This window comes from Conger conger, chromosome 8, assembly GCF_963514075.1.
Source record: "Conger conger chromosome 8, fConCon1.1, whole genome shotgun sequence".
Taxonomy (NCBI): Eukaryota; Metazoa; Chordata; class Actinopteri; order Anguilliformes; family Congridae; genus Conger; species Conger conger.
The window spans coordinates 44,104,426-44,118,571 of NC_083767.1; the positions used below are offsets into that span (position 1 = coordinate 44,104,426).

Genomic DNA, 14,146 nt, shown 5'->3' on the forward strand with positions numbered 1-14,146 from the left:
GTATTTGTGAAAGGGTGTTTACGAATGCATGGTAAGAATAAGAACATATTTGGGTGAATGATTTGCGTAGCTGTGAAATCCTGGTGAAAGTGTTGAGGGAGTGTTGTTTCTATGTAGCGTGTCAGTTCTGCGTCCCAGTGTAAGGGGATCTCTGACACCTCCTGAAGGTCTCCACAGGTCCACAGAGGAGAGAATGGGCCCTTTCTGCAGCTGTAGAGGACCCCAGCTGGGCCCGGGGCAGACTGGACGTGCCTCCCCGACCCCTGAGGTGGGGTGCCCCGCTCACGCGTGGCGGTTGGGGGGCCCCTGGGACGCGCGTGCCCTCGGCCCGTCTGGGCGGCGTTCCTGCCGGACTCCGGGTCAGCAGGACCACCCCCGCCCCCCCCCCTAGCCGCCATCCTGCCTGACCCCTCAGCGTGCGCGGGACCCTGGGAAATGAAAGAGCGAAAGAGAGGGGGCTCCTCCCGCGGCTACGAGCGCGACGCGGCCAGCCGACTGTGGGGCTACTATAGGGCCCCTGTTAGCCTCCTGTTAGCCCACTGTAGGGCCACTGCAGGCGGCCGGGGCCTCACCGTTTCCTCAGCCACTGCTTCAAACGCACGCGCTGACACACCAAAAGGCCCGAGGGAAAGTGTGTGCTTCACACACAAACACTGCAGGCAGTCACAGGCAGTCACGTGTGACCAGACTCGACCAAATGAAACTTCCCCAGCGCTGTAAGCTAACATTTCTTCCAAGGAGCACATGAGCACCCAAGTTGTAAGTTTTGAAGCACCCCGACGCAGCCCAATTAGTAGATGTGCTCCTACATCATTTGTCGAATTACTGCAAATCAATTTTCGGGAGCAAATACTCCTAAAATGGGAGCACTACTGAGCCATGTTATCACACAAAACTTTAGATCAAATAAAGTGAGGTGCTAAGAATTCAATTCTTTCACTTTCCATGTATCTATTTATGTATATCCACACATATAGAGGGATGTTGGTCTTTTATCAAACTGAGATAATGCTAAAATGTGACCCTGGAGAGAAATGTGATTCAACAACATTTGAATGTGTAACTGAATGAGTGATGTTGTTGAATTGTGAATGACCCGGCTCTCAGAGTTACAGCAGAGCAGGGTGAATGTCCCCCCCCTCGTTCCACAGCACAACCCCCAGAATGCTCTACGGTTTCAGCATTATGTGCACAGATATATATTTTGAGAAACGGAGAAATCAGCTTATTCCCAGATATCAAAGGAACACAGTTGAGATGCAAGTAATACACTTTAAATACACTACAATTATATGCTGAGGTTTAAATTATATGTTTACATTTAAACATTTTAGGCATGAGCAGCAATGTCAATTAGAGATAGTATGAGTACATTTTCACTTAAGTAATCATACCAATTGAATGCCATTGTACAAATGAACCTGAAAATTCTTTGCACACCAATACTTGTCTCGCGTCACTGACACTGAACCAATGATTTCACAAGAAGTCTATGAAAAACGATGTTGCCTGATTAATTGATTCACTGTTGGCTGATAAAAAATCTGTTTGCGGAGCTTAAGTGAAGAATCTGGTCACAGAACTTTCTGATCAAGCAAAAATATGTATGGGAAAACTGAATGAGGATCTACTGTAATTTTCTTCAACAAAGCCTGATGTAGCTAACATATCTAGCTTCATAAAAAGAACAGAATATTTACACAGAAAATGTCACATTTCTTAAAAATTGCTTGCAATGTGGAAAAACATTGTGAAATGATCTTTTTATAAGAAGATTGGGTGAAATTGGGTTGACTTTACCCAAGCAGCAACCATGAGTATAGAAATGTGCATTATAAATACAATGTGATATCACTAAGTTGACTCCCTACCCATCATTAGCATATAGCTGAAGCACAGGGCCATAATTGATTGGCTGTGTATGATTACCAAAAATAAGAAACTTATTCTTCATTATAATATGTTCCCTGCTGAAAATGTTTACGTTTAATTTTATAATTACATTGGATTTAAAAAATAAATAAATAAATAAGACTTTAAGAGAAACACTAAAATGGCCGTGGTGAGAATTGAAACTACCCAGGTTTGTACCAACAGAGCCATATGGCACAAACCCGGGTAGTTTCGACCAGTGTTCTGTCCTACAGTGCTTCCCACAGATGGCGGTCTGAAATCTGGGTCTCTCAAAGGAGAGATTTCACCCTGTGACTCGAACCAGAACTCACCATAGAAGCCTGGCAGAGAAATGGGCACTAAATGTAATCCCATCTACAGCGCTGGAAACTCCACTACCATCCAACCATCAATTATCTAACCCACTTATTCCATTTCCATATTGTGGGGGGGAAGGGGTGCTGGAGCCTATCCCAGCATGCATTTGGAGAGGCAGGAATACACCCTGGACTGGTCGACAATCCATCGCAGGCCACACACGCACCATTCACTCACACACTCATACTTATAGGCAATTTAGACCCAATTAGCCAAACCTGCATGTCTTTGAGGGAGGAACCAGAGTACCCGGAGGAAACCCACACGGGCACGGGGAGAACTCCACAAAGAAAGGCCCAGGCTGTACTGGAGCACGTTTCTGTAGTGAGGTGAGCCGGTGAGTCTGGTCTTACCTTCCTGTAGGGACACCAGTGGAGGCAGGTACTCTGGAATGTGCTCCTTCCTCTCCTCTGCGTCCCTGCAGCCGGGCTGGGGGAACTGCAGCACGTTGTTCTTGCTGACAGGGAAGAGGGGGGTCTGATGGGCGAAGGCCACGGGCTCCAGGTTATGGATGTAGTCCTCCAGCTCATTCAGGTTCACCCCCAGCAACCTGAAGGCCTGGCCCACATCGTCCAGAATTGGGTCGGTCCGCCCATCTGAGGAGAGATAGGCAATAACAAGCCGACCGCAAAACATCCTCAAAACAACAATGAAAACATTATATACACATTTTAAATGAATGCCGAATATTACAGTTACCTCCTAAAGCAGGGATGGGCAAGGAGGGCTGTATTTGTTTCTGGATTTCAGACCAGAACTTCTTTTATTTAATTATTTACATTATCTGTCATTTTTAGCCACATTCCGTGATATAAGTAGCAGCTGATAAATGTTCTTGTCTTACAGCATTTGATTGTGGTCTAATTTACGAGTGAATCAGCCATGGGGCTTATGGATAATTAGCTGATTGAGCCAGGGTAACTGGTGTCAGCAAAATCCTGCATATACACCGGCCCTCCAGGGCTGGGAGCTGTCCATCCCTGTACTAAAGGCTAAACCTTAGATTAAAAAAACAGATAACAAATACTGAACATTACTTAAGCAATTCTGTGTGTATTAAATTCAACAATTAGCTAATGAAATGGAAACTCTCACATACACTGTTTTTACACGACGGTTTTTACCCTTGCACAGGTGATGTAGGCCTCAATGTAAGAGTACCGTTAATGCAAATTGACAGCGAGACAAGACCAGGCGAGGACATGTATGTGTACCCTTCACTTCAGCCTCATAAGTTTTTATAGGAGAGTGCTGTTCATTAGAAACAACAATGCAGGGTTATAATGTTTAATTTGCATCATAGATTCAATTTTACATAGCCATGTACTAGAACTGCAATTACAAATGCAAACGCTATAATACAACAGCCATCTATACTGCACTGTGGGGTCAACTTAAGGTTCCCTTACAAACTTCCATTCAAACACACAACTTGGGGGTCAACAGTCTAGTTAGCTAACGCTAGCCCCTCTCGAATCACAGTCTCAAGCAAACTATATATTTGACGTATCATAAACCGAATACTACAATAGTTAAGATAAAGAAACGTCGAAAATATGGAGCCGATGAAATTAACTAGCGTTACAATAAACGAACTTCTGCGAGCTAAACAGTAAGTTAGCTTGCTAGCAAGCTAGCAGCTAACAACCGGTTAGCTAGACAGCTACTGTTGCTAGCCATTTAAAGGGCGGAGGATTGATTTAGCTAAATAGCGCCAATGGTAGTTATACAATATTATTGGCTATACTGATGACAGTTAAAAGTTGCTAGAAAAGGCGAGGGAGCATGCCAGGGAACATCTTAACCGCGAGCAACACTCCCACAAACACTCCCCCTTGTTGACATCCGAAACAACTGCCTGAGTCACATGTTATTTAAGGTCCAAAAGTTGACGCAGGCACAAAGAGGAGCAATTTGTCAAGAGAGCAATTAAGTTACGACAGCAAATTAGCTACTGAAATTATTACTCAAAGTGAAACGTCATTTGGTCATATAAAACGAAGCTAGCCAACTACTTAGCTAACCAACTAGCCGACGCGGGAGCAAACCATGTATCTTCTGTTCTGTCAATCTGCTAGTGCTAGCTAGGCCTCAGAGCACAGTGTGGAGTGATAACTCAACTACTATACAGTGTGATCAGACCCTACAAACCCATGAAGAAGGGGGAAAACTCACAGAGCTCCGAGTAGCGATGGCAGCCTCTGGCCAGCTGTTGTATGTATCGGTGTAGGACATCTGAGAGCAAGTCGCAAGCAGTGAGCTGAATCGCATCCCAGCCCAGCGCCTGGCAGATCTGCGCCACCGAAATCCGCAGCAGCGAACGGGAATAACTCTCGCACATCTCGCTGGCTCGGGTAATGGTCTTTAGCAAGTCAATTCCCGCTGCAGACGGTGCTCCTGGTCCTCATGGTGCTAGAAACCCTGGGGAATCGGTGCCAGAACAGGCTATTTGTTTTTAATATAGACATCTAAAAGAATAAATAAGTTGGCGCTAATGGAAGAGTCGCCATCTTGATTCCCGTGAAAAACCATTGCCGAGCGAGTCGATTAGCCCTGCCCATGAGCGTCGAGCGGAAACTCGATTGTTCAGGCATCGTATTTCTTGCCTGAAATACAAGCAGTACTTCCGCTGTTTTCGGTAGGAAAGATACGAGCCTCTCAGAAGCAAAACCAACGGAAATGCATCTGTTTCTCATTTCATTTCCATTACAACATCTTTAACATTACGAAATCTAATTACATATGGTTACCACGTTTCGCAGCCAGATTGTTTGGCAGGACTATACTCCTAGAATAATTGCGGGCCCTGATGATCAGAGTTTAGAACCGTCTCTGGAACATGGCTAACACAATTATCGGCCATTATTCCTAAAGATTAAAGATCCTTCCTACTCGTGGTTCATGTTTTTTTTAAAGACTCCTCCACCCACGTCCGACAAGGCTAATAGAAAACTAGTAATATTTCCTATAACGTATCAGTACTGCAAACGTAGGACCAATGAACAAACACGTTGGCTGTGTCGATTAGTGTAATCGGACACTATAGTTTGGGAAGATAAGAATCTCTGGTCTCTGCAACCTCAAACACGCTTGTATATTTTGCCCTGAACTGGGTAAAAGGCTTAGATTTTATTTTTAATGTTATCATCTGCATTGGGTTAACCCAGTGTTTCCATAATAACAATTAACTGGAGTGCAGGGAAAGCTCAAGTTGGGTGTACGAGAAAGAAAACATAAATGAAATAAAAATGTGTAGGAATACATTCTACAGGCATTTGATCCACACAGCTGGATTGGAAGCTAAACAAAAGCTTTTTATCAGTACTTTTTTTGTTAGTGTGCAGCATTTCACCTGCTTAATTTGCATAGTCCAAGTCACCTCTAAATTGGCAAGAAAGATGCCTCCGAAAATGTGGTCTGGTGCTGTGTGGGTTGTAAGTGGGCATACTTAACACTTAAATGAGCAAGGCTTTGATAGTTTTGAAAGTAAAACCTTCTAAACCTTATAGGGTTAAAGGAATTTTGTTCAAAGTACTTATAGTACTAAACATATTTAGTAACCCATTATATTTGCCTACTTTAAACATGTATCCTTATATAAACAATCTGATAATCCCTGTTTATATACTGTATATTGACTGGTTGGTTAACCAGGAATAGCCCATTGAGATCAAAACCTCCTTTTGCAAGGTGGACCTGATATAAAACAAAGTTGATGTGAAACATTGATAAAACTAATAAAATGGATGACCAGTGGAACTGCAGGTTATGTTAAATTAGGAACCACTGGAATGGGGTTGCATATTTCATCATCAATAATGATATTTATTTGATATCCACATAACAGAAACTTCATTGCCACACAAAATACTATTAATAGGCCTAAACATACTGTATCCAAGAAAGTAGAAATGACTAAAAGTTAACTGAACTCTAACCCAAAGTCAAGGACACAAACTTTCTTTGTAAGGTGTTTATTCTGTGAGGTTTATTTTACAAATAAAAGAACAAATGCACACTCTTGACGACAGCAGACTGATGTAGCTCCATCATATGCACCAAAGCCACACTGAAGATGGCTGGAAGCAGGTTCACATTTATCTGTAACGAGAAAAACAATCAAAATAAGACGTCCACAAGCAAAATCACCTGAATGGCACTAGCATGTTTGTAACCACTGTAGCATACGTCTTATATACTGTTAATTGAGACAATCACAATACATTAATTAATTCGATCTCACCATCTAAATCAATGAAGCAAGAATTCAGGAACACCTCAAAACCACACACCATTACAGCCTAGTCTATTCTATGCAAGTTACCTGCATTTCACCATTGATTTAAGCCATGCATCAGTTCCTGATTATGTTGGAATGGGGATGGGATAAATAATCAAAAATGTGTTAGTAGTGTTGGGATGACAAATAAGTCTACAGCTATGTTTCAGCAACAGGTTAAAAAACACAATTACAAATAAATGCAAACGAACTAACAGAATGTTTTGAAGATCACAAATCAGAAGCATGTTCATCTTTGATGATTAAAAACAAGATGGAAAGCTTCTTGTAAAAACCAACTAAAATCAAATGAATTGACACCAAATAAATAGAACCAAAACAAGACATTATCCTTGAATGTATTACCATTTTCAATTCATAAAGCATAAAGTTAATGTTGTCATGAACATAAAAATGAAAGGAAATGAATGGATGAACAGTGCTGAAGGCATGATATGTAATATACAGCATACTTACAGAGCAGCTGCACCAGAGATGATCTCAATGAGCTCCTTGGTGATGACAGCCTGGCGGGTGCGGTTGAACGTCAGAGTCAGCTTGTCAATCATCTCCGCTGGAAAATCACAAAGTAACCAATATATTAAAGTTCAAAAGTTTCTTCTGCACCGCAGTACTATGCTAAAGCGGGATAAAATTGGGCATTACATAATATTTAAAATGGTTTAAAACAAAGAAAGTACACATACAAAGAAAAAAGAAAAAAAATTGGCTTCCATCTGTAGCAATAAAAAAGGCCAATTGGCTGGTATTTAGCACACTCATAGCCATGTCCAGTAATCTGCAATGGCCTAGAGAATGCTAAGGCCATCTCCTTAGATGGTGTAAGAAGCACCCCATGATTAAGTATAACCAACCTGCAAGTAGATGGTGTAAGAAGCCCCCCATGATTAAGTATAAGCAACCCGCAAGTAACTAATGAAGCACAGAACAGCTACATTGAATAACGTCTTGTTGACTCATAAGATTTCTTTCTTCTTATTCAGACTCAGCTGACAGAGTAAGCACCTCCACATTTAGCACGGCAGAGCAGTGAAGAGGAAAAGGAAGATGCTTACAGGCATTCTTGCTGGCGCTGTCCATGGCAGTCATCCTGGCACTCTGCTCACTGGTTGTGGACTCCTTCAGCCCAAAGTAGATGATGTTCACCAGGGCAAACTCTTGGTAGTTCCTCAGCACGTCCGCATCAATGTCATCGTAGATGCCCATGGTCTCTATAGCAACAAAGGCCACAAAGTTGCTGGGATCAGAAATGTACAAAGATAGGGCCTCACAGGTGGGGCATCTAGCGAAAGTGATGTGCCTTGTTGTCCAGAACTGAATACTGTCCATGCAAAAGTACAGACTATCCCCACAGCACTTAACCCCTGTGCGCTGTTGCAAGGAGTAAGGGGTCTGGAGGACAAGGTATTCCCTGGCACATCCTCCTCCAATACAGTTTTCTGTTTGACTGCAGTGTTAACCCCTTATGGGCGGATGCCACCTGCGCGTTACATCTCCCTTAACAGAGAGATGCAACACCAGCGTTGTATTTGATCCTATGACCGTTTTTCAAGACACACGACCGAGAAAATAGCATTGCGATTCCTAGGCCTTTCTATGGTTTCTCTATATGGCACCTTATCCATAATGGGTTAGTGCTCTGCACCGGCAAAAGGCCATATCTACACTTTCCATAACATGACATGGGACGCTGTAGCAACGTGCACAGCTCAAAGTGACTGACAAGGATGAAAGGGATCTTACTGTGTGGTGTTATGTAACTTGTGGGAAAATTGTTTTTCTTTATGAGTCAAAAAAATGGGTCAATAACAGATACATCCATTGTGAGTCAATCAATGAACAATACCTGCACTTGCAACACTTTCCACGGAAAAGAGGGGCTTCTCGTCAGTCTTGTATGAAATAACAGACCTGTTCGAGAGCAAAGCAAAATCATGAAGTCTTAGCATACATGTCGATGCATTATACCCTCAGAGTTATAGACAGAACAGATAATCAAACAGGGAATGAATAAATACCCTTAATACCGTTAATGAGCTTTTCAAGGACCCATTATATTTATTACCAAAGATGCAAAAACATTAAATTAAGTCAACCTATATAATTATATAAAATATTTATTTATTTTTTTAAACAGGAACATCATATCCTCCTCTTTAACCATGTCTGGGTGCATCTAGCATCATGTACAATAAAACAAGCACTTTAATGTGCGGTTTAAGTTGGACATTCAGAAGCTGCATGCTCAGTTCAATGTTCTTTAGCTGATGCAGTGTCATCTATAACACAGCAAGCATCATCCATAGCAAGTTTTGAACGCCGTGTCAGTGCAAAAAAAGGTTGTGTAAAGTAGTGTAATCTTTGAAGACATAGTACATATATTCTGTAGAAGTTTGGGGGATGTTACCTGAATCTGTTGTAGATGACGGAGCCCTGATCAAACTCATAGCCGGAGTCGAGCAGCTCGCTGGCGATGATGGAAGCATCAACGAAGGTAGGGGGTCTGCGGCCCACTTCCTTACAGTTCATCAGGATATGCTTCCCATGAGTCCTGAGAGGAAAATTCAATCCTTAAAGCTTGCACAAAAACATGTCCCATCCTACAGGAATGTCACATTCCTAGTCATCTTATCTACTTGTAAAATGGCTCCTAAACTGATAGCGGTAATCGAGCATGTAATGAAAACGTTACAGAGAGAAGTCAACAGTGCACTGGTATGAGATGTAGCATACTTGTAGAGCAAGCCTCTCAGCTTGTCTCCAATGTTCACCAGCATGACCTCCTTGCCAGAGCCGGTGAGTTTGCTGATCTCGCTCTTGATGGCTTTAGCCACATTGGAGTGAATGGCCCCGCACAGACCACGGTCAGAGGACACCCCGATGATCACGTGCTTGTTCTTATCCTCTGGAGCCTTGATCTCAGCCTTCTCATACAGAGCTGAAAACAGAAACATAATGCAAGTCAGGCATCAGAACAAGGTACTTATTAACTGAATTGAGGAAAAAAAATCTGTAAAAGAAGAGTAGGAGACCCATCATGAAGTACAATTTGAAGTCATAAGTAAACACATATCTCTAACAAGCAAGACAATTCTTTTTAAAAGGCGGTACCAAAATATATTTTGGTACCTGAATACTGAGGAGATGCAACTTCAGACATCTCAATATTAAATTTGTCTGAATTTCTTTCTGACCATTTTTGCTGTCCTGTCCAAAATCAAGGCACATGCAAGCATTCAGGTTGTACTATTGAGATTGAACCTCAGCAGACGTTTCCGGAGACCAAAAAAAAAAAAACTGAATTAAAGTGAATGGTAACAGAAAAAAATATGTTTTACCACAAAATTCCGAACTTGAACACATGTTTTCAACAACATTAATCAAGCAGGAGATTGGCTGGAATAAAAACCAGCATTCACAGGGCACTCCTTCTCTAAGGACAGTAACCCCTGCTTTAAGGAAATGCCATGGCCCGTTCAGTTTGAGACCCAAGCACCATACCAAGAGCGCCACTCCCATACACGCGGGCGGGCTTCAGGGACCTCTCTGCCCTGGCGTACTTGGCCGCGGCAACCATCTTCATGGACTTGGTGATCTTCTGGATGTTTTTGATGGACTTCAACCGGATGGTGACTGTAAAAAACCGGTGAAAATATGTCTTTTTGTTGTTTTTTTTTGTTTTTTTACACAATACAATCTGCATTTAGACAACATACACCATATTTTACACAATGCACTGCTGACATTTATACAGTGATTTACAATATATTTATCATAATAATAGAAAAACAAACTCACTGTCCTTCAAGGTAGCCATGTTCCTGACCTGGCCACTGGGGGGAAAAAGTAATCAGATATTACATTATCCATAGAATGCACTAACCTCCAACACCTAAAAATGCAATGCATATAAATCACATGTAATCACTATGCCACAAACTAGAAGTAAATAAAAATTACAAAATGAATAAAAATCTACCGCCATCCAGTATCGACCAACTCGATATGTTTAAGTTAATATGGCTTTCACAGGAAAATCAACACAACTTAGGTGGGCAAAAGCAATGTTGTAAAAGGGAGTTTAAGTCGGTCAGGCTTGTTATGGTTTTAAACATTCAGACTGTTATATATATAAATTGTCATGACGTGCCAGACTAGAATGATCAGTAGAAAAATAATAAAATAGACATGTTTATCTGCATTGTCACACTCGGACTGCACTTTTCTGCGTGTATGAAGGACATTCAACGTCATTGGACAGAATGTGGGGGGCGGGGTTTGACCTACTTGACCAAACTAGTAAACCTCAATAAAATGTCGCATTCAAAGCCATATTTTCCAAACATGCGTCCTGAGCATTAATGTGATAATCTCCTTTTTGTTCCCTGTAGGGGACATTACTCATGCTATGAAGAAACCTATATTCTACTATGCTGAAGGCTAGACTACAAGGGACGTTCAATAAAAATCAAGTAATATTATTGAAAATAGTTTCGCTGTAACATGTTTTGCCATCAGACCACGTATTACGACAGATCCAAGTTTTATGAAAAAAATAAAATAAATACATAGTTATTTTCTACTGGGTCACAGGTGGTTATGTAATTTCAAGAATGCTAGTTTGCACAGCCTCAATACTTTTAGGAGATTTTTTTTAATCACCCAAGTTTCCTAAATAGAAAAGCTATTACTCATGTATTACGATCATGGGATGCACATACGGTTTAGCTAGTAATAAAACTAAAACATTAAAGTGAACAAGTTAGCTACATTATTCGATCGGAGATTTGAAGGCCGTTTCCTCTGCTGACCCTTTGTCAGCGAGATAACTCGAGTACATTTTACCTCCCTACACCATGTTGCATGAAAACACAGACACTGTACATTTTCCACTTTTCATAGTCAATGGTAAGGATCAAGTTCTTTAAACTGCGAATGCTTGACATTGAAATAATCCTTTAGTCTGTGTACGTTTCCTATACCGACAACTTGCTTCCGATATTTTTAGCAGGCTAGCTAGCCAAGTTAACGAATGGAAGTAGTCACCAAGTTTATTATGAATTACCGGTCAGAAATTTCACGTAAAAGCAAATGTAACGAAACGTAGTTGGCTAATTTGAATGAGCTAAAATGTAGCTAACGTCAACTAGCAAGCTAGATCTATTGCTAGCTGAGATAACTAGCCACCTAGCAAAATGACAGGCTAGCTAGCCAGCAAGCCAGAACTGGCCTGAAGACAAAACACCAATACTCTAAAAAAGATAAATTCTTCCAAATAAACAGCTCTGTACATTTGCAAGGATTAAACTTTTTGTTCCTAAATGGAATGCATAGTTTATAATTCAGTTATACCATTGTGGCAGGAACACCGCAACGCTAGCCCGGGTGAACATGATGTCTTCAGTGAAGGTCAGACCCGCGACACTGCGCATGCGTTAGTTATCCACACGCGAATCGCGTGGCACAAGGGAATCTCGCGACTCTAAAAACCGATTGAGCCAATCACGGAACACAGAGAGCGCCATTAATGGCTGACCACAATAATAGCTGTAACGTGTTCGAGTTGGAGTTCGTTTTCTTGTTTACATTTCTATCGGAAATTGTGGATTTATTGCCTCTGTGTTTCGGTCTTCGAAGGGCAGGTACATTTGAAAATGGGGAAGGCAGAATTTTTAAGCCCTAAAGCGATCGGCAATAGGATAAAAGCCAAAGGTCTTCAAAAACTACGATGGTACTGCCAGATGTGTCAAAAACAATGCCGAGATGAGGTAAATTAGCTAAATTACCCATCATAAATAATCTAAAATTTTGAATGTTCTAGCTAACGTATTTCTTCTTAAGTCTGGCGTGTGATGTAGCTAAGTTCGTGTTCACTAACATGTTCGTCAGAAATCGTTTGCTGAAACTACCTTGGTAACAGGAACTTAACTTACTGAATCTTCCCTGAAACTTGGTCCGTTAAGCAATTCTTTCGTTTTCTAAAATTCACTAACCGGGTCTATGTGTAGTAACTTGACATCATTGACTTTCCGGTTAACACGTTTACCTATCGAACTAGGCTATTAAATCTAGCATTTGTTTAAAGTATTATGTTTGGTACTGTGTTAATTACACCACTAACATAGATAGTATTTCTGTCTTATACTATGCTTGTTAATGCTGTGTTGTGATACATTATGCATAAAGGATGCAGACACTCTCATGGTCATGTACATTAGTTATTAGCCGACAATTGCTTATCTGGATTGGTTGGCGCTAAGGTTATGGCCTATGACGGGCCGATGATGACACGCCATGCATTTGACTGAGAGGCGATGCATTTGATGCTGAGGAACTGAATCAAGTGAAATTGTCATGCCAAACAAGTAGCCCAATCATTGTCAACTGAACCTTATCAATTTTCCTGCCAAACTAACTTGTAAAGAAACCTTGGAGCTCTCGAGACTCATGCTCTGCTTTAAAATAAATTAAGCCAGTTGAAATATGTTGCTGTATAAATCAGACAAATCTTATTTTTTTCCCCTAACAATTTTGTATATAATTTGCTGCCTCCTTTCTGTTGTGTTTTATAATTTCTAATCTTTCTAATCTTTTTTTTCTATTCTTATTTTAGTCGGATCTTGAAGCACCTTGAGTTGTTTGCATGGCTGTGCTGAATAAATTGCAGACAGTTTCCATATTGTGCATCCCTTATGCATCCATGAAATGCCATAGTTTTTCACATCCTAAATATCTACTTTCATTACTGTTTTCTCTGCAGAATGGCTTCAAGTGTCACTGTATGTCCGAGTCTCACCAGAGACAGCTCTTATTGGCCTCTGAGGACCCAAATCAGTTCATGGACTACTTCTCTCAGTGAGTATAAATTATGTTTAACAGTGTGATTACATTATTTCTGTCAAACACTAGCTCCAGTGCTTCAATAGGCAGCTACAGTACAAGGTATGATTTCAAAATCAGAATTACTTAACTGCCAAAGAGCAATTCTGTATAATTGGTTGTTTGTGTAAGATAAACCATGCAGAATGTAATTTAGTTTTTGCCTATTTTTCAGGGAGTTCAAGAGTGACTTTTTGGAGCTCCTCAGAAGACGCTTTGGTATGAGTCCTTGTCCACATTTTGGATTGAGGAGATTTTTATTTTCTCCAGATTTTCATGGATTGTTCTGGATCTGGTCCATACAGCTCTTGAGTGCATTTGTTTCACATAATTGAGTGCCTACGATTTTTCTCTCTCTTTCTTTCTCAGGGACCAAGCGGGTGCACAACAACATCGTCTACAACGAGTACATCAGTGACAGAGAGCACATCCACATGAACTCAACCCAGTGGGAGACACTCACAGACTTCACAAAATGGCTCGGAAAAGAAGGCAGGTTATTGTTTTTATCTACTAAGCAGCCATTCAACAGTTCAACAAAATTATCACACTTTGGATTTCAACATCTTTATTTCTGCATTTGTATATGATCTTGGGTCATGTGAAACTGCGCTGTTTGACATTGCAGCATCTGTACTCCCTCCCCCTATTTCGACACAGACTAAAAACACACCTTTTCCAACTGTACCTTAGTCC

The 14,146-nt window shown here is 41.1% G+C and overlaps 3 protein-coding genes across 4 annotated transcripts in view; 1 reads left to right on the forward strand and 2 right to left on the reverse strand.

The window, feature by feature from the left end:
- Nucleotides 1–4,930, reverse strand: part of taf3 (TAF3 RNA polymerase II, TATA box binding protein (TBP)-associated facto) — a 55,161-nt gene extending 50,231 nt beyond the window's left edge. The window contains exons 1-2 of the mRNA XM_061253017.1: nt 4,447–4,930; nt 2,625–2,867 (exon numbers count right to left, since the gene is read on the reverse strand). Of these exons, the coding sequence (XP_061109001.1) occupies nt 2,625–2,867; nt 4,447–4,612 (409 nt within the window). The 5' untranslated portion in view covers nt 4,613–4,930. The remainder of the gene's footprint in view (nt 1–2,624; nt 2,868–4,446) is intronic.
- A 1,299-nt stretch (nt 4,931–6,229) lies between these two features.
- Nucleotides 6,230–12,042, reverse strand: atp5f1c (ATP synthase F1 subunit gamma). 2 transcript variants are annotated; one of them, XM_061250865.1, is made up of 9 exons: nt 11,924–12,042; nt 10,370–10,404; nt 10,073–10,204; nt 9,305–9,509; nt 8,979–9,122; nt 8,418–8,482; nt 7,627–7,782; nt 7,028–7,124; nt 6,230–6,372 (listed from the first exon to the last, which is right to left on the reverse strand). In XM_061250865.1, exons 1-9 carry the CDS (start codon nt 12,001–12,003, stop codon nt 6,369–6,371), a joined length of 918 nt encoding a protein of 305 aa, XP_061106849.1. In that variant the 5' UTR covers nt 12,004–12,042; the 3' UTR covers nt 6,230–6,368. The 2 variants fall into 2 exon arrangements, with proteins under 2 accessions (XP_061106849.1, XP_061106850.1); XM_061250866.1 differs by lacking the exon at nt 6,230–6,372 and having other exon boundaries at nt 7,024–7,124.
- A 26-nt stretch (nt 12,043–12,068) lies between these two features.
- Nucleotides 12,069–14,146, forward strand: part of kin (Kin17 DNA and RNA binding protein) — a 7,942-nt gene continuing 5,864 nt past the window's right edge. The window contains exons 1-5 of the mRNA XM_061250671.1: nt 12,069–12,339; nt 13,332–13,426; nt 13,626–13,669; nt 13,820–13,942; nt 14,079–14,083. Coding sequence (XP_061106655.1) covers nt 12,226–12,339; nt 13,332–13,426; nt 13,626–13,669; nt 13,820–13,942; nt 14,079–14,083 — 381 coding nt within the window. The 5' untranslated portion in view covers nt 12,069–12,225. The remainder of the gene's footprint in view (nt 12,340–13,331; nt 13,427–13,625; nt 13,670–13,819; nt 13,943–14,078; nt 14,084–14,146) is intronic.

Coding starts and splice junctions, on each gene's coding strand:
- atp5f1c (XM_061250865.1), bottom strand. CDS start 12,003: ATGCGCAGTGTCGCGGGTCTGACCTTCACTGAAGACATCATGTTCACC. Junction 10,405..11,923: donor GCGGTGTTCCTGCCACAATG/GTATAACTGAAT, acceptor TTTTCCCCCCAG/TGGCCAGGTCAGGAACATGG. Junction 9,510..10,072: donor GTATGGGAGTGGCGCTCTTG/GTATGGTGCTTG, acceptor TTCTGTTTTCAG/CTCTGTATGAGAAGGCTGAG.